General features: G+C 54.6%; 1 protein-coding gene across 1 annotated transcript; it reads right to left on the bottom strand.

Annotated features, from left to right (window-relative positions):
* Positions 1 to 545: 545 nt before the first annotated feature.
* Positions 546 to 5679, bottom strand: LOC122379309. The gene has a single exon (XM_043361400.1). The coding sequence runs from the start codon at positions 5350 to 5352 to the stop codon at positions 859 to 861; it is 4494 nt and encodes a 1497-aa protein (XP_043217335.1). The 5' UTR covers positions 5353 to 5679; the 3' UTR covers positions 546 to 858.
* Positions 5680 to 20210: the final 14531 nt, after the last annotated feature.

Here is a 20210-nt window from a genome sequence, read left to right as displayed (position 1 = left end):
AATCCGCTGAAAATCCCTACATAGGGGTAACTTGGGGCGTAGAGTCGAGTGGTGTAATCCGTTAAACCCTACACCTAATACTTTCCCCGCTAAAGGGCAGCAAAGTTCCAGCGACAGATTCGCCGGACCCCTAGGATTTCGCTGAAATAGGGGTAACTTGGTCGCCGGACCCCTAGGATTCCGCTGAAAATCCCTATATAGAGGTAACTTGGGGCGTAGAGTCGCGTGACGCAATCCGTTAAACCCTACACCTAATACTTTTCCCGCTAGAGGGCAGCAAAGTTCCAGCGACAGATTCGCCGGACCCCTAGGATTCCGCTGAAAATCCCTACGTAGGGGTAACTTGGGGCGTAGAGTCGCGTGGTTTAATCTGTTAAACCCTACACCTAATACTTTTCCCGCTAGAGGGCAGCAAAGTTCTAGCGACAGATTCGCCGGACCCCTAGGAATCCACTGAAAATCCCTATATAGGGGTAACTTGGGACGTAGAGTCGCGTGGTGCAATCCGTTAAACCCTACACTTGTTGTGTTTCGGTCGGTTCGAATGAAAGAGTTGTATTTAATGAGTTAAACGAGATTTATTACGAGAGCTCTTTCCTGAGTCGTTACGTTAATCACCAAGTAAACAAACGTAATGGCGTGCGTCGTCTCTGCCTATCCGCGCCAGTCTTGTCGTCCGGCGGGCCCAATCAGCTGGCGGCGGCACAGGCGCACTCAGCTACGGACCGGGGCAGGCGGCGGCGGCACGGGCGCACTCAGGCCTCGGGCACGAGCCGGGGCGGCGGCACGGGTGCGCTCGTGCGCCAGAAACACACGACAACACACCATCTCCCCCCAAGACGACTGCGGTCGTCTTCACTACGGAGAATAGGTCACACCACCCCAGCGCACGGACAAGCGATCGGGGGGCTGGCGCGCACGGCTGCTCCGGCGCAGAGGGGGCGGCCGCGGTGCGGCTGCGCCGACGGTGGCGGGCACGGACTCGCCGGGCGTTGCGCCGTCTGCGGCCGCGCGGGGCGGCTCAGCGGCGGGTGGCCCTCCAGTCTCAAGCAGTGGCCGGTAGGGACGGAGGAATCGCCGATTCCGCCAGAGGACTCTTCCGCTTCCCGTCTTCACCAGGTAGGTGCGGCGCTGCCCGACACCGACCACTACACCGGGGCGGTCCCAGCGGCCGGTGTCACTGTCTTGGATGTCCACACGGCTGCCGATGCGCATCTGGGACAGGGGACGGGCCGTCCCGTCATGGCGGCTCGTCGCCGCCTCCCGGTTCACAGCGGCCTTCAGCTCACACTCAGCAGCAGCGCGCTGCCACTCGGGCGCGAACGCACGGTGGTGGGTCGGCACACACGACCGGATCGGGTGCCCGAACAGCACCTGCGCCGGAGACCGGCCGTCCGCGCGCGGCGTGTTCCTTAGCTCCAGCAGTCCCCGGCTCAGCTGCTCGTCATCCAGCCGGCCGCCAGTGGACGCCGTGATGATGAGCTTTTTCACTGTTTTTACGGCCGCCTCGGCGTGGCCGTTTGACCTCGGGTAGTGTGGGGACGATATTTCGTGTCGCACCTCCCAGCGGCCCAGGAAGCGGCGCAGAGTTCCAGACGTGAACTGCGGTCCGCCGTCCGTGCGCAGAACTGTCGGTACTCCAGTCTGGGCGAACAGCGCGCGCAGCTCGCGGGTCAGATGCTCTGCCGATGCAGTCCGTGGGCAGATGGTCACGTACGGCCAGCCGGACAGTCGGTCTGCATACACCAGATACGTCCGGCCGGCGACATGAAAATAGTCCGCCGAGACCGACTCGAACACACGGCTCGGCTGGTCGTCTTCCCGCCACAGCGGCTCGTTGGCGTGGCTCGGCACCAGCTGCCGGCAGCGCGGGCAGGATGACACCACGTTGGTGACGTCACGGTCGATACCCGGCCAGTACACGCAGAGGCGGGCGCGGCGCTTTGTTCTCTCGATGCCCTGGTGCGACTGGTGCAGGCGGTCGAGGATGTCTCGTCGGAGGCGGGCAGGGATCACCAGCCGGGGGCCGTACACGATCAGGCCACCGTCCAGCGCCAGCATGCCCCGCACACCCCAGTACGGTCGAACGGAGGGGGGCACCTCGTGCCGGTGCTCTGGGAATCCGTGCAGAATTGTCTCTCGCAGGGACTCGTACTCGGGGTCGCGGTCGGCGGCGGCTCGGATCCTCTCCAGGCTGGGATCTACGAGCGGCGCCAGGCGCGCACCGTCCTCCATCTGCTGCTCGGCGTGCAGGGCTGCGATCACAGCCGCGTGGAGCGTGTCCTCTGCTTCCTCTGAGGCCTCGTCATCGGCGGTCGGGTCACTGGTTGGGGCGCGTGACAGCGCGTCTGGTATCTGGTGCTCGGATCCTTTCTGCCAGCTGGCAGTGAAGGAGTATGGCGTCAGCTTCTCACGCATCCTTTGCAGGCGAGGATTTTCGATCTCACTCAGCTGCTTCTGGTTCAGAATCGGTACCAGCGGCCGATGATCGACGATCAGTGTGAAGTGCGGCAGGCCGGCGAGGTAGATGTGACATTTCCGGCACGCCCACAGCACGGCGGCCAGCTCGATCTCCACCACGGCGTATCGTGACTCGGTGTCCGTGAGGAACCGGGAGCCGCAGTGCACGAGCCGCCAGTCGTCGCCGTGTCGCTGAAGCAGCGCGAAACCGAGTCCTTTGGTCCGGGCGGCGTCCGTCTGCAGCATAGTCGGCAGGCTCGGATCGAAGAACGCCATCACGGGTGGCGCGGCCAGCACTGCTTTGACTTGCAGAAAGGCCGCCTCGTGCTGAGCCGTCCAGCTCCAGAGATGGCGCGCCTTCAGTAGGTCTCGAAGCGGCTGGGCGGCGTGTGCGAGCTCCGATGACAGGCCACCGAGCTGGTTCGTCAGACCCATGAACGATCGCAGATCGGTCACGTTCTCGGGCCTCGGGAAGTCGGCGATAGCTCGAAGCTTCTCCCCATCTGATGTGTATCCGTCCGGCGTGATACGGTAGCCGCAGTAGTTCACCTCGTGCCTGGCGAACACGAATTTCTTGGGGTTCAGAGTGATACCGCGTTCGTCACAGCGCTGCACCACGGCGATGACGTGCGCCAGATGGTCCCGGTAGGTGGCGTCGTACGCCAGCAGGTCGTCCACCACCTTCACCGTGTTCGGAATATCGCCGAGGGCCGTGTCACCGCGCCGGTTGTATTCATCCCCGGCGGACACGCACCCCTGTGGCGCTCGCAGGAATTTCATACGGCCCCAGGGCGTGATGAAACACGTCAAATCTTGAGACGGTTCGGCGAGCGGTACCTGGAAGTACCCCATGGCGGCGTCCAGTGTCGTCATCCAGCGGCTGCCGGCCGGGATGTCGGCCACAGCATCGTGCGGAGGCCGTACTGGGTAGGTAGGCCGCTTTACGAACCGGTTCAGCCGGGTCAGATCGACACACAGTCGCACTCCGGACGGCCGCTTGGCGACAGCGACCATCGGGTGGCACCACTCGGTGGCGTAGTCCACTGGTGCAATGACACCACGGGCCTGCAGTTCGTCCAGCTGGGCCTTGATATCCGCTCTCCAGGCGTACGGCACTGGACGGGCGGCGGTGACGGCCGTTGGAGTGGCATCTTCACGCAGCTCGATTACCATCGATCCTCCGTCCATCTCCCGCAGCGGGCCGTCCGAGCTGAATACTCGGGGGTAGTGGGTCACGATCGCGGCTGCATGGGCGGCTATTATCTCGTCAGACGGGTCGCCGTCCTCCTCCCATGTCGGCAAGCACGTTGCCGGCGACGGCGCGGCGTTGCCGGCGGCAACCGCCACGGGCGCCACCGTCGGCGTGTCGGTTATTGTAGATGTCGCTACCTGTCGACCATCTGTTTTGTGCTGCGTCGCGTTCGGGATCTGGGCAGGGAAGTCCGCCGGCAGGATCCCCAGGGCGACCGAATCGAACCAGCTGAGCAGTGTCCCCGTCAGTCCGCTGATGACGTAGACGGTTGCGTCAGCGGAGCGGTCACCCAGCCTCAGCGCTGCGCCGAACGCTCCGAGACAGTCGAGCGGGCGCTGTCCAACGGCGGTGAAATTGGCCCGGTGGTCGGTCTGCAGTTGGGAGAGATCGATGCCGATCGACCGAGCCACGGCGTCGCCCATGACCGTTGCTTCAGCTCCTGTGTCCGGCGTGCATTTCAGCGTGCTGCTCCCGGCCTGGTGCATCAGCTGAATCTCGACTGTAGGCGCGGGACGAGTACAGACTCCGCTGATATGTATGTCCGCGATGACTCGCTGGATATCTCGCCCGTGCGGCCCTCGCCGGCCGCTGTGCGCCGGCGGGCCGCGGGCGGGGCCCGGCGGGGTGCCACCGGCTGGAGCAGCGACGGTGTGGTCCGACGGCACCGGGCGGCAGACCGCTGCAAAGTGCCCCAGTTCGCCGCACGCTCGACAGATGGCGCTGGCGGCGCGGCACGTGTCTGGGTCGGCGTGTGGCCGGCGGCCGCACGTCGGGCAGCGCTGGGCCGACCGCTGCCGGTCGGAGGTCGCGGCGGCGGCAGGGGCGGCACGTAGCCGGCTGCGACCCCGCCTGTAAGCTGACAGGCGCGCCACTGAGTAGCCCTCGCTGCCGCGCAGGTCTTCACATGTGCTCCGTGAATTTTCACTCGCGCGACAAATGTCCACTGCGCGTTTCAGCGTTAGCTCGGGCTCCTCAAGCATACGCCTCACAGCGTCTTCGTCACGCGCACCACAGACAATGCGATCACGAATCTGTGAGTCACTGCAATGCTCGCAGAGGTCACAAAATGAAGCGAGCTCCTTTATTTCGTACAGGAACTCGTCGAAGCGTTCGCCTGGCTCCTGCACGCGCCCGTAGAACTCTCTGCGGTCCACCAGCACATTTCTTTGCTTCCGCAGGTGACCCTCCATGGCGTTCATGACGGTGTCCGGGGTCGCGTCCTCAGTCAGGTCGAGCCCGAAACGGATTACTCGGTGCCAGTCTTCGTCTAGCAAGCTTAGCAGCGCGGCGCGCTGGCCTTTCACGTGTAGTTCACCGGCTCCGGTCAGCAGAAAATAGCCCTTCACCTTCTCCGTCCATACGGTGAACTCACGCAGTGAGGCTGAAGAGGTCAGGTACGGGGCCGGGGTCGCCGAAGCCGGCAGGCGGACGGCTGGGCGGGCGGTGGTGGAACGGCCGTCAGCGCCTCGCTCAGCCCCCGCCGCGTCGGTAGTCGTGTCCGTTCCCATTCCCGTGGAGAGCTCCCTGGACATCAGGCTCTCCATCATGCTCGTCAGGCGCTCCTCACGCTGGGCTGATAGCTCGGCCTGCCTCCGCAGCAGGGCCGATAGTGTCTGCACCTCACTCTCATTCTCACTCATGTCTATATACTTTAAAACTCAATCACTTAATAATCACAATACTGACCGCGCCATGTTGTGTTTCGGTCGGTTCGAATGAAAGAGTTGTATTTAATGAGTTAAACGAGATTTATTACGAGAGCTCTTTCCTGAGTCGTTACGTTAATCACCAAGTAAACAAACGTAATGGCGTGCGTCGTCTCTGCCTATCCGCGCCAGTCTTGTCGTCCGGCGGGCCCAATCAGCTGGCGGCGGCACAGGCGCACTCAGCTACGGACCGGGGCAGGCGGCGGCGGCACGGGCGCACTCAGGCCTCGGGCACGAGCCGGGGCGGCGGCACGGGTGCGCTCGTGCGCCAGAAACACACGACAACACACCAACACTTTATACTTTTCCCGCTAGAGGGCAGCAAAGTTCCAGCGACAGATTCGCCGGACCCCTAGGATTCCGCTGAAATAGGGGTAACTTGGTCGTCGGACCCCTATGATTCCGCTGAAAATCCCTATATAGGGGTAACTTGGGGCGTAGAGTCGCGTGGTGCAATCCGTTAAACCCTACACCTAATACTTTTCCCGCTAGAGGGCAGCAAAGTTCCAGCGACAGATTCGCCGGACCCCTAGGAATCCGCTGAAAATCCCTACATAGGGGTAACTTGGGGTGTAGAGTCGCGTGGTGTAATCCGTTTAACCCTACACCTAATACTTTTCCCGCTAGAGGGCAGCAAAGTTCCAGCGACGGATTCGCCGGACCCCTAGGAATCCGCTGAAAATCCCTACATAGGGGTAACTTGGGGCGTAGAGTCGCGTCGTGTAATCCGTTAAACCCTACACCTAATATTTTTCCCGCTAGAGGGCAGCAAAGTTCCAGCGACAGATTCGCCGGACCCCTAGGATTCCGCTGAAAATCACTACACAGGGGTAACTTGGGGCGTAGAGTCGCGTGGTGCAATCCGTTAAACCCTACACCTAATACTTTTCCCGCTAGAGGGCAGCAAAGTTCCAGCGACAGATTCGCCGGACCCCTAGGATTCCGCTGAAAATCCCTACATGGGGGTAACCTGGGGCGTAGAGTCGCGTGAAGCAATCCGTTAAACCCTACACCTAATACTTTTCCCGCTAGAGGGCAGCAAAGTTCCAGCGACAGATTCGCCGGACCCCTAGGATTCCGCTGAAAATCCCTACATAGAGGTAACTTGGGGCGTAGAGTCGCATGGTGCAATCCGTTAAACCCTACACCTAATACTTTTCCCGCTAGAGGGCAGCAAAGTTCCAGCGACAGATTCGCCGGACCCCTAGGAATCCGCTGAAAATCCCTACATAGGGGTAACTTGGGGTGTAGAGTCGCGTGGTGTAATCCGTTTAACCCTACACCTAATACTTTTCCCGCTAGAGGGCAGCAAAGTTCCAGCGACAGATTCGCCGGACCCCTAGGATTCCGCTGAAATAGGGGTAACTTGGTCGCCCGACCCCTGGGATTCCGATGAAAATCACTACATAGGGGTAACTTGGGGCGTAGAGTCGCGTGGTGCAATCCGTTAAACCCTAAACCTAATACTTTTCCCGCTAGAGGGCAGCAAAGTTCCAGCGACAGATTCGCCGGACCCCTAGGATTCCGCTGAAAATCCCTACATAGGGGTAACTTGGGGCGTAGAGTCGCGTGGTGCAATCCGTTAAACCCTACACCTAATACTTTTCCCGCTAGAGGGCAGCAAAGTTCCAGCGACAGATTCGCCGGACCCCTAGGAATCCGCTGAAAATCCCTACATAGGGGTAACTTGGGGTGTAGAGTCGCGTGGTGTAATCCGTTTAACCCTACACCTAATACTTTTCCCGCTAGAGGGCAGCAAAGTTCCAGCGACAGATTCGCCGGACCCCTAGGAATCCGCTGAAAATCCCTACATAGGGGTAACTTGGGGCGTAGAGTCGCGTAGTGTAATCCGTTAAACCCTACACCTAATATTTTTCCCGCTAGAGGGCAGCAAAGTTCCAGCGACAGATTCGCCGGACCCCTAGGATTCCGCTGAAAATCACTACACAGTGGTAACTTGGGGCGTAGAGTCGCGTGGTGCAATCCGTTAAACCCTACACCTAATACTTTTCCCGCTAGAGGGCAGCAAAGTTCCAGCGACAGATTCGCCGGACCCCTAGGATTTCGCTGAAATAGGGGTAACTTGGTCGCCGGACCCCTAGGATTCCGCTGAAAATCCCTATATAGAGGTAACTTGGGGCGTAGAGTCGCGTGACGCAATCCGTTAAACCCTACACCTAATACTTTTCCCGCTAGAGGGCAGCAAAGTTCCAGCGACAGATTCGCCGGACCCCTAGGATTCCGCTGAAAATCCCTACGTAGGGGTAACTTGGGGCGTAGAGTCGCGTGGTTCAATCTGTTAAACCCTACACCTAATACTTTTCCCGCTAGAGGGCAGCAAAGTTCTAGCGACAGATTCGCCGGACCCCTAGGAATCCACTGAAAATCCCTATATAGGGGTAACTTGGGACGTAGAGTCGCGTGGTGCAATCCGTTAAACCCTACACTTTATACTTTTCCCGCTAGAGGGCAGCAAAGTTCCAGCGACAGATTCGCCGGACCCCTAGGATTCCGCTGAAATAGGGGTAACTTGGTCGTCGGACCCCTATGATTCCGCTGAAAATCCCTATATAGGGGTAACTTGGGGCGTAGAGTCGCGTGGTGTAATCCGTTTAACCCTACACCTAATACTTTTCCCGCTAGAGGGCAGCAAAGTTCCAGCGACGGATTCGCCGGACCCCTAGGAATCCGCTGAAAATCCCTACATAGGGGTAACTTGGGGCGTAGAGTCGCGTCGTGTAATCCGTTAAACCCTACACCTAATATTTTTCCCGCTAGAGGGCAGCAAAGTTCCAGCGACAGATTCGCCGGACCCCTAGGATTCCGCTGAAAATCACTACACAGGGGTAACTTGGGGCGTAGAGTCGCGTGGTGCAATCCGTTAAACCCTACACCTAATACTTTTCCCGCTAGAGGGCAGCAAAGTTCCAGCGACAGATTCGCCGGACCCCTAGGATTCCGCTGAAAATCCCTACATGGGGGTAACCTGGGGCGTAGAGTCGCGTGAAGCAATCCGTTAAACCCTACACCTAATACTTTTCCCGCTAGAGGGCAGCAAAGTTCCAGCGACAGATTCGCCGGACCCCTAGGATTCCGCTGAAAATCCCTACATAGAGGTAACTTGGGGCGTAGAGTCGCATGGTGCAATCCGTTAAACCCTACACCTAATACTTTTCCCGCTAGAGGGCAGCAAAGTTCCAGCGACAGATTCGCCGGACCCCTAGGAATCCGCTGAAAATCCCTACATAGGGGTAACTTGGGGTGTAGAGTCGCGTGGTGTAATCCGTTTAACCCTACACCTAATACTTTTCCCGCTAGAGGGCAGCAAAGTTCCAGCGACAGATTCGCCGGACCCCTAGGATTCCACTGAAATAGGGGTAACTTGGTCGCCCGACCCCTGGGATTCCGATGAAAATCACTACATAGGGGTAACTTGGGGCGTAGAGTCGCGTGGTGCAATCCGTTAAACCCTAAACCTAATACTTTTCCCGCTAGAGGGCAGCAAAGTTCCAGCGACAGATTCGCCGGACCCCTAGGATTCCGCTGAAAATCCCTACATAGGGGTAACTTGGGGCGTAGAGTCGCGTGGTGCAATCCGTTAAACCCTACACCTAATACTTTTCCCGCTAGAGGGCAGCAAAGTTCCAGCGACAGATTCGCCGGACCCCTAGGAATCCGCTGAAAATCCCTACATAGGGGTAACTTGGGGTGTAGAGTCGCGTGGTGTAATCCGTTTAACCCTACACCTAATACTTTTCCCGCTAGAGGGCAGCAAAGTTCCAGCGACAGATTCGCCGGACCCCTAGGAATCCGCTGAAAATCCCTACATAGGGGTAACTTGGGGCGTAGAGTCGCGTAGTGTAATCCGTTAAACCCTACACCTAATATTTTTCCCGCTAGAGGGCAGCAAAGTTCCAGCGACAGATTCGCCGGACCCCTAGGATTCCGCTGAAAATCACTACACAGGGGTAACTTGGGGCGTAGAGTCGCGTGGTGCAATCCGTTAAACCCTACACCTAATACTTTTCCCGCTAGAGGGCAGCAAAGTTCCAGCGACAGATTCGCCGGACCCCTAGGATTCCGCTGAAAATCCCTACATGGGGGTAACCTGGGGCGTAGAGTCGCGTGAAGCAATCCGTTAAACCCTACACCTAATACTTTTCCCGCTAGAGGGCAGCAAAGTTCCAGCGACAGATTCGCCGGACCCCTAGGATTCCGCTGAAAATCCCTACATAGGGGTAACTTGGGGCGTAGAGTCGCATGGTGCAATCCGTTAAACCCTACACCTAATACTTTTCCCGCTAGAGGGCAGCAAAGTTCCAGCGACAGATTCGCCGGACCCCTAGGAATCCGCTGAAAATCCCTACATAGGGGTAACTTGGGGTGTAGAGTCGCGTGGTGTAATCCGTTTAACCCTACACCTAATACTTTTCCCGCTAGAGGGCAGCAAAGTTCCAGCGACAGATTCGCCGGACCCCTAGGATTCCGCTGAAATAGGGGTAACTTGGTCGCCCGACCCCTGGGATTCCGATGAAAATCACTACATAGGGGTAACTTGGGGCGTAGAGTCGCGTGGTGCAATCCGTTAAACCCTACACCTAATACTTTTCCCGCTAGAGGGCAGCAAAGTTCCAGCAACAGGTCCGCCGGACCCCTAGGATTCCACTGAAAATCCCTACATGGGGGTAACCTGTGGCGTAGAGTCGCGTGGTGCAATCCGTTAAACCCTACACCTAATACTTTTCCCGCTAGAGGGCAGCAAAGTTCCAGCGACAGATTCGCCGGACCCCTAGGATTCCGCTGAAAATCCCTATATAGGGGTAACTTGGGGCGTAGAGTCGCGTGGTGCAATCCGTTAAACCCTACACCTAATACTTTTTCCGCTAGAGGGCAGCAAAGTTCCAGCGACAGATTCGCCGGACCCCTAGGATTCCGCTGAAAATCCCTACATAGGGGTAACTTGGGGCGTAGAGTCGCCCGGTGCAATCCGTTAAACCCTACACCTAATACTTTTTTCGCTAGAGGGCAGCAAAGTTCCAGCGACAGATTCGCCGGACCCCTAGGAATCCGCTGAAAATCCCTACATAGGGGTAACTTGGGGCGTAGAGTCGAGTGGTGTAATCCGTTAAACCCTACACCTAATACTTTCCCCGCTAAAGGGCAGCAAAGTTCCAGCGACAGATTCGCCGGACCCCTAGGATTTCGCTGAAATAGGGGTAACTTGGTCGCCGGACCCCTAGGATTCCGCTGAAAATCCCTATATAGAGGTAACTTGGGGCGTAGAGTCGCGTGACGCAATCCGTTAAACCCTACACCTAATACTTTTCCCGCTAGAGGGCAGCAAAGTTCCAGCGACAGATTCGCCGGACCCCTAGGAATCCGCTGAAAATCCCTACATAGGGGTAACTTGGGGTGTAGAGTCGCGTGGTGTAATCCGTTTAACCCTACACCTAATACTTTTCCCGCTAGAGGGCAGCAAAGTTCCAGCGACAGATTCGCCGGACCCCTAGGATTCCGCTGAAATAGGGGTAACTTGGTCGCCCGACCCCTGGGATTCCGATGAAAATCACTACATAGGGGTAACTTGGGGCGTAGAGTCGCGTGGTGCAATCCGTTAAACCCTAAACCTAATACTTTTCCCGCTAGAGGGCAGCAAAGTTCCAGCGACAGATTCGCCGGACCCCTAGGATTCCGCTGAAAATCCCTACATAGGGGTAACTTGGGGCGTAGAGTCGCGTGGTGCAATCCGTTAAACCCTACACCTAATACTTTTCCCGCTAGAGGGCAGCAAAGTTCCAGCGACAGATTCGCCGGACCCCTAGGAATCCGCTGAAAATCCCTACATAGGGGTAACTTGGGGTGTAGAGTCGCGTGGTGTAATCCGTTTAACCCTACACCTAATACTTTTCCCGCTAGAGGGCAGCAAAGTTCCAGCGACAGATTCGCCGGACCCCTAGGAATCCGCTGAAAATCCCTACATAGGGGTAACTTGGGGCGTAGAGTCGCGTAGTGTAATCCGTTAAACCCTACACCTAATATTTTTCCCGCTAGAGGGCAGCAAAGTTCCAGCGACAGATTCGCCGGACCCCTAGGATTCCGCTGAAAATCACTACACAGTGGTAACTTGGGGCGTAGAGTCGCGTGGTGCAATCCGTTAAACCCTACACCTAATACTTTTCCCGCTAGAGGGCAGCAAAGTTCCAGCGACAGATTCGCCGGACCCCTAGGATTTCGCTGAAATAGGGGTAACTTGGTCGCCGGACCCCTAGGATTCCGCTGAAAATCCCTATATAGAGGTAACTTGGGGCGTAGAGTCGCGTGACGCAATCCGTTAAACCCTACACCTAATACTTTTCCCGCTAGAGGGCAGCAAAGTTCCAGCGACAGATTCGCCGGACCCCTAGGATTCCGCTGAAAATCCCTACGTAGGGGTAACTTGGGGCGTAGAGTCGCGTGGTTCAATCTGTTAAACCCTACACCTAATACTTTTCCCGCTAGAGGGCAGCAAAGTTCTAGCGACAGATTCGCCGGACCCCTAGGAATCCACTGAAAATCCCTATATAGGGGTAACTTGGGACGTAGAGTCGCGTGGTGCAATCCGTTAAACCCTACACTTTATACTTTTCCCGCTAGAGGGCAGCAAAGTTCCAGCGACAGATTCGCCGGACCCCTAGGATTCCGCTGAAATAGGGGTAACTTGGTCGTCGGACCCCTATGATTCCGCTGAAAATCCCTATATAGGGGTAACTTGGGGCGTAGAGTCGCGTGGTGTAATCCGTTTAACCCTACACCTAATACTTTTCCCGCTAGAGGGCAGCAAAGTTCCAGCGACGGATTCGCCGGACCCCTAGGAATCCGCTGAAAATCCCTACATAGGGGTAACTTGGGGCGTAGAGTCGCGTCGTGTAATCCGTTAAACCCTACACCTAATATTTTTCCCGCTAGAGGGCAGCAAAGTTCCAGCGACAGATTCGCCGGACCCCTAGGATTCCGCTGAAAATCACTACACAGGGGTAACTTGGGGCGTAGAGTCGCGTGGTGCAATCCGTTAAACCCTACACCTAATACTTTTCCCGCTAGAGGGCAGCAAAGTTCCAGCGACAGATTCGCCGGACCCCTAGGATTCCGCTGAAAATCCCTACATGGGGGTAACCTGGGGCGTAGAGTCGCGTGAAGCAATCCGTTAAACCCTACACCTAATACTTTTCCCGCTAGAGGGCAGCAAAGTTCCAGCGACAGATTCGCCGGACCCCTAGGATTCCGCTGAAAATCCCTACATAGAGGTAACTTGGGGCGTAGAGTCGCATGGTGCAATCCGTTAAACCCTACACCTAATACTTTTCCCGCTAGAGGGCAGCAAAGTTCCAGCGACAGATTCGCCGGACCCCTAGGAATCCGCTGAAAATCCCTACATAGGGGTAACTTGGGGTGTAGAGTCGCGTGGTGTAATCCGTTTAACCCTACACCTAATACTTTTCCCGCTAGAGGGCAGCAAAGTTCCAGCGACAGATTCGCCGGACCCCTAGGATTCCACTGAAATAGGGGTAACTTGGTCGCCCGACCCCTGGGATTCCGATGAAAATCACTACATAGGGGTAACTTGGGGCGTAGAGTCGCGTGGTGCAATCCGTTAAACCCTAAACCTAATACTTTTCCCGCTAGAGGGCAGCAAAGTTCCAGCGACAGATTCGCCGGACCCCTAGGATTCCGCTGAAAATCCCTACATAGGGGTAACTTGGGGCGTAGAGTCGCGTGGTGCAATCCGTTAAACCCTACACCTAATACTTTTCCCGCTAGAGGGCAGCAAAGTTCCAGCGACAGATTCGCCGGACCCCTAGGAATCCGCTGAAAATCCCTACATAGGGGTAACTTGGGGTGTAGAGTCGCGTGGTGTAATCCGTTTAACCCTACACCTAATACTTTTCCCGCTAGAGGGCAGCAAAGTTCCAGCGACAGATTCGCCGGACCCCTAGGAATCCGCTGAAAATCCCTACATAGGGGTAACTTGGGGCGTAGAGTCGCGTAGTGTAATCCGTTAAACCCTACACCTAATATTTTTCCCGCTAGAGGGCAGCAAAGTTCCAGCGACAGATTCGCCGGACCCCTAGGATTCCGCTGAAAATCACTACACAGGGGTAACTTGGGGCGTAGAGTCGCGTGGTGCAATCCGTTAAACCCTACACCTAATACTTTTCCCGCTAGAGGGCAGCAAAGTTCCAGCGACAGATTCGCCGGACCCCTAGGATTCCGCTGAAAATCCCTACATGGGGGTAACCTGGGGCGTAGAGTCGCGTGAAGCAATCCGTTAAACCCTACACCTAATACTTTTCCCGCTAGAGGGCAGCAAAGTTCCAGCGACAGATTCGCCGGACCCCTAGGATTCCGCTGAAAATCCCTACATAGGGGTAACTTGGGGCGTAGAGTCGCATGGTGCAATCCGTTAAACCCTACACCTAATACTTTTCCCGCTAGAGGGCAGCAAAGTTCCAGCGACAGATTCGCCGGACCCCTAGGAATCCGCTGAAAATCCCTACATAGGGGTAACTTGGGGTGTAGAGTCGCGTGGTGTAATCCGTTTAACCCTACACCTAATACTTTTCCCGCTAGAGGGCAGCAAAGTTCCAGCGACAGATTCGCCGGACCCCTAGGATTCCGCTGAAATAGGGGTAACTTGGTCGCCCGACCCCTGGGATTCCGATGAAAATCACTACATAGGGGTAACTTGGGGCGTAGAGTCGCGTGGTGCAATCCGTTAAACCCTACACCTAATACTTTTCCCGCTAGAGGGCAGCAAAGTTCCAGCAACAGGTCCGCCGGACCCCTAGGATTCCACTGAAAATCCCTACATGGGGGTAACCTGTGGCGTAGAGTCGCGTGGTGCAATCCGTTAAACCCTACACCTAATACTTTTCCCGCTAGAGGGCAGCAAAGTTCCAGCGACAGATTCGCCGGACCCCTAGGATTCCGCTGAAAATCCCTATATAGGGGTAACTTGGGGCGTAGAGTCGCGTGGTGCAATCCGTTAAACCCTACACCTAATACTTTTTCCGCTAGAGGGCAGCAAAGTTCCAGCGACAGATTCGCCGGACCCCTAGGATTCCGCTGAAAATCCCTACATAGGGGTAACTTGGGGCGTAGAGTCGCCCGGTGCAATCCGTTAAACCCTACACCTAATACTTTTTTCGCTAGAGGGCAGCAAAGTTCCAGCGACAGATTCGCCGGACCCCTAGGAATCCGCTGAAAATCCCTACATAGGGGTAACTTGGGGCGTAGAGTCGAGTGGTGTAATCCGTTAAACCCTACACCTAATACTTTCCCCGCTAAAGGGCAGCAAAGTTCCAGCGACAGATTCGCCGGACCCCTAGGATTTCGCTGAAATAGGGGTAACTTGGTCGCCGGACCCCTAGGATTCCGCTGAAAATCCCTATATAGAGGTAACTTGGGGCGTAGAGTCGCGTGACGCAATCCGTTAAACCCTACACCTAATACTTTTCCCGCTAGAGGGCAGCAAAGTTCCAGCGACAGATTCGCCGGACCCCTAGGATTCCGCTGAAAATCCCTACGTAGGGGTAACTTGGGGCGTAGAGTCGCGTGGTTTAATCTGTTAAACCCTACACCTAATACTTTTCCCGCTAGAGGGCAGCAAAGTTCTAGCGACAGATTCGCCGGACCCCTAGGAATCCACTGAAAATCCCTATATAGGGGTAACTTGGGACGTAGAGTCGCGTGGTGCAATCCGTTAAACCCTACACTTTATACTTTTCCCGCTAGAGGGCAGCAAAGTTCCAGCGACAGATTCGCCGGACCCCTAGGATTCCGCTGAAATAGGGGTAACTTGGTCGTCGGACCCCTATGATTCCGCTGAAAATCCCTATATAGGGGTAACTTGGGGCGTAGAGTCGCGTGGTGCAATCCGTTAAACCCTACACCTAATACTTTTCCCGCTAGAGGGCAGCAAAGTTCCAGCGACAGATTCGCCGGACCCCTAGGATTCCGCTGAAATAGAGGTAACTTGGTCGCCGGACCGCTAGGATTCCGCTGAAAATCCCTATATAGGGGTAACTTGGGGCGTAGAGTCGCGTGGTGCAATCCGTTAAACCCTACATCTAATACTTTTGCCGCTAGAGGGCAGCAAAGTTCCAGCGACAGATTCGCCGGACCCCTAGGATTCCGCTGAAAATCCCTACATAGGGGTAACTTGGGGCGTAGAGTCGCGTGGTGCAATCCGTTAAACCCTACATCTAATACTTTTGCCGCTAGAGGGCAGCAAAGTTCCAGCGACAGATTCGCCGGACCCCTAGGATTCCGCTGAAAATCCCTACATAGGTGTAACTTGGGGCGTAGAGTCGCGTGGTGCAATCTGTTAAACCCTACACCTAATACTTTTCCCGCTAGAGGGCAGCAAATTTCCAGCGACAGATTCGCCGGACCCCTAGGAATCCGCTCAAAATCCCTATATAGAGGTAACTTAGGGCGTAGAGTCGCGTGGTGCAATCCATTAAACCCTACACCAAATACTTTTCCCGCTAGAGGGCAGCAAAGTTCCAGCGACAGATTCGCCGGACCCCTAGGATTCCGCTGAAAATCCCTACATACGGGTAACTTGGGGCGTAGAGTCGCGTGGTGCAATCCGTTAAACCTTACACCTAATACTTTTCCCGCTAGAGGGCAGCAAAGTTCCAGCGACAGATTCGCCGGACCCCTAGGATTCCGCTGAAAATCCCTACATAGGGGTAACTTGGGGCGTAGAGTCGCGTGGTGCAATCCGTTAAACCCTACACCTAATACTTTTCCCGCTAGAGGGCAGCAAAGTTCCAGCGACAGATTCGCCGGACCCCTAGGATTCCGCTGAAATAGAGGTAACTTGGTCGCCGGACCGCTAGGATTCCGCTGAAAATCCCTATATAGGGGTAACTTGGGGCGTAGAGTCGCGTGGTGCAATCCGTTAAACCCTACATCTAATACTTTTGCCGCTAGAGGGCAGCAAAGTTCCAGCGACAGATTCGCCGGACCCCTAGGATTCCGCTGAAAATCCCTACATAGAGGTAACTTGGGGCGTAGAGTCGCGTGGTGCAATCCGTTAAACCCTACATCTAATACTTTTGCCGCTAGAGGGCAGCAAAGTTCCAGCGACAGATTCGCCGGACCCCTAGGATTCCGCTGAAAATCCCTACATAGGTGTAACTTGGGGCGTAGAGTCGCGTGGTGCAATCTGTTAAACCCTACACCTAATACTTTTCCCGCTAGAGGGCAGCAAATTTCCAGCGACAGATTCGCCGGACCCCTAGGAATCCGCTCAAAATCCCTATATAGAGGTAACTTAGGGCGTAGAGTCGCGTGGTGCAATCCATTAAACCCTACACCAAATACTTTTCCCGCTAGAGGGCAGCAAAGTTCCAGCGACAGATTCGCCGGACCCCTAGGATTCCGCTGAAAATCCCTACGTAGGGGTAACTTGGGGCGTAGAGTCGCGTGGTACAATCTGTTAAACCCTACACCTAATACTTTTCCTTTGATGGAACTTACTGGAACTTGCTCTCTAGAGGGAAAAGTATTAGGTGTAGGGTTTAACGGATTGCACCACGCGACTCTACGCCCCAAGTTACCCCTACGTAGGGATATTCAGCGGAATCCTAGGGGTCCGGCGAATCTGTCGCTGGAACTTTGCTGCCCTCTAGCGGGAAAAGTATTAGGTGTAGGGTTTAACGGATTGCACCACGCGACTTTCCTCCCCAAGTTACCCCTATGTAGGGATTTTCAGCGGATTCCTAGGGGTCCGGCGAATCTGTCGCTGGAACTTTGCTGCCCTCTAGCGGGAAAAGTATTAGGTGTAGGGTTTAACGGATTACACCACGCGACTCTACGCCCCAGGTTACCCCTATGTAGGGATTTTCAGCGGATTCCTAGGGGTCCGGCGAATCTGTCGCTGGAACTTTGCTGCCCTCTAGCGGGAAAAGTATTAGGTGTAGGGTTTAACGGATTGCACCACGCGACTCTACGCCCCAAGTTACCCCTATGTAGGAATTTTCAGCGGAATCCTAGGGGTCCGGCGAATCTGTCGCTGGAACTTTGCTGCCCTCTAGCGGGAAAAGTATTAGGTGTAGGGTTTAACGGATTACACCACGCGACTCTACGCCCCAAGTTACCCCTATGTAGGGATTTTCAGCGGATTCCTAGGGGTCCGGCGAATCTGTCGCTGTAACTTTGCTGCCCTCTAGCGGGAAAAGTATTAGGTGTAGGGTTTGACGGATTGCACCACGCGACTCTACGCCCCAAGTTACCCCTATATAGGGATTTTCAGCGGAATCCTAGGGGTCCGGCGAATCTGTCGCTGGAACTTTGCTGCCCTCTAGCGGGAAAAGTATAAAGTGTAGGGTTTAACGGATTGCACCACGCGACTCTACGTCCCAAGTTACCCCTATATAGGGATTTTCAGCGGATTCCTAGGGGTCCGGCGAATCTGTCGCTAGAACTTTGCTGCCCTCTAGCGGGAAAAGTATTAGGTGTAGGGTTTAACGGATTGCACCACGCGACTCTACGCCCCAAGTTACCTCTATGTAGGGATTTTCAGCGGAATCCTAGGGGTCCGGCGAATCTGTCGCTGGAACTTTGTTGCCCTCTAGCGGGAAAAGTATTAGGTGTAGGGTTTAACGGATTGCACCACGCGACTCTACGCCCCAGGCTACCCCTATGTAGGGATTTTCAGCGGAATCCTAGGGGTCCGGCGAACCTGTTGCTGGAACTTTGCTGCCCTCTAGCGGGAAAAGTATTAGGTGTAGGGTTTAACGGATTGCACCACGCGACTCTACGCCCCAAGTTACCCCTAAATAGGGATTTTCAGCGGATTCCTAGGGGTCCGCGAATCTGTCGCTGAACGTCAATGTCAATAACTCGCTAAGTATACAGACGTCTGGGAACTGCAGTCTTAGATCTGGGTATGTTTGGCATCTGCAACTCTTCATATACACATTAACGCTATTTCGGACGGGGAGACCCACAGTGTGGGAGACCTTTCAGGATTTTCTTGTACAATAGGGTTGGGACCTATCTGCATGCTCTGTATGTTTTGGTAAAATAAAAAAGCTCAGAATTTTTAATGATTTAATTTAAAATCACTTTGTCAAAAAAATGCCTAGTTAGTTCAGAAATTAATTATTTGTGGCTGAAAACAACTTGCTTCTGATTGGTCGGGCTAATCATGACGTCACATGTAGGTATATAACTGTCTGTATATTTGGCGCAGTTGAGACATACATTTTCTATGTATTTTCCTATGGTATATCGGAGTGATTGGTCGTGTTTTCAGTGTCTCTTTATTTTGCGCTGGTATTGCGTGGCTAAGAAGTTTTATCAAGAATGGCATATACTAAAATGTTCCTTTAATAATGGAGCTTCAATATCTGTGAGTTTTATTGGCAAGCGAAAACTGATTTCGCTGTTATTTTATCTGGAAATTACTCATTTTTTTAGGTCAATATTCAAAATATTTTACGGGAACAAGTTGGCACTTTTCTTGATTTTTGCACTCAAATCGCGTGCGATTCAACTGTATTGGAACTTGCAAAGAAGCTTGGTGATTAATTAACTGTGTTGTTATGGCACTGTTTGCAAAGCATGGATAATGAAACTGTGCCAAAGACTTAGCTACATAGCAATGCCTCAAGTAATACGCAGGAGGGACATAATTCAGAGTCCGATCGAGAAGAATCGGTGCAAATGCTACGAAGACCAGGCAGCTCTGATACAATAGCTAGTCGTCTCACTACTCTCACTCCATTAGACCAGCTGATTCCTGACAGCACCGACTCGGATGCAAAGATGGAGCTCATCTTCCAAGCCAGAAACCAGTTCTTTGATGGAAGATGTGATGCTGCCTCTGTCTCTGCTTTGTTGGCCACTTTGGACGGGGCGGAGCTCCGCTCCTTGCGTGAGCGGTTATTCGCCTGTCATCCAGAAATAGTTCCTTCGTTTGCTGGCCGTTCCCTGATTAGGTGCAATACGGGGAGCTGTAATCAGGGAAGTAACTTTCCATATGAAAGGGGTGCAGGTGCACCCCCGTCCCCCATCCACTAGAAGTGCACCCCCATAGGCTAAGCGGCGCCCCACACGCCGCCCCACACGATTAGCTCTAGAGCAGATGGCGAGGGTGATTTCCCGGCTACATTCCATCTCGGCGTCGTGATGCTTGTGGGCTTGGAAAGCGTCCAGTCGTATGTAGGGTAGTGTAGGGGTAGGGTTGAGTTCAAAAAGGTCCTTACATTTGAAAGGTTTGAACAACCCGCAATCAGCACAACATACCACAAGTTAAATAAAAAACTACCAAACTCCGCCCAACTAATATTAATAAACATTACAGCCAAACTAATGGCCTAAATAAAAATATATCTCAAATCCTAACAGTTATCGTGGGTGATGGCGCCATGAGTTGCTATTATCCAAAACAGATGCAAATAAACATGTTTGTATGTCCTATGTATGTTTGTTTTAAAAACGTTGCAGCGGCGCTGGGAACTGCAGTCTTAGATCTGGGTATGTTTTGCATCTGCAACTCTTCATATACACATTAACCCTATTTCGGACGGGGAGGCCTTTCAGGATTTTCTTGTACAATTGCCAAACGCCGCAAGACATTCAGCTCATATTTGGTGACTTTTCCTAAATGCTCATTGCGCACATCTCATAAAAAAATGCCGGGTCAGGTCAGGTCAGGTAACCAGAGCGGGTTTGTTGACCCCACCTCAGAAAAGTTTGCAAACACGTCAGAGCTTGAGTTTTTCACGAAGTTATTTCCT

This window comes from Amphibalanus amphitrite, unplaced genomic scaffold (genome assembly GCF_019059575.1).
Source record: "Amphibalanus amphitrite isolate SeventyFive unplaced genomic scaffold, NRLGWU_Aamphi_draft 000075F_arrow, whole genome shotgun sequence".
NCBI classification, from domain to species: Eukaryota; Metazoa; Arthropoda; class Thecostraca; order Balanomorpha; family Balanidae; genus Amphibalanus; species Amphibalanus amphitrite.
This window is presented reverse-complemented; position numbering and strand designations above follow the sequence as displayed.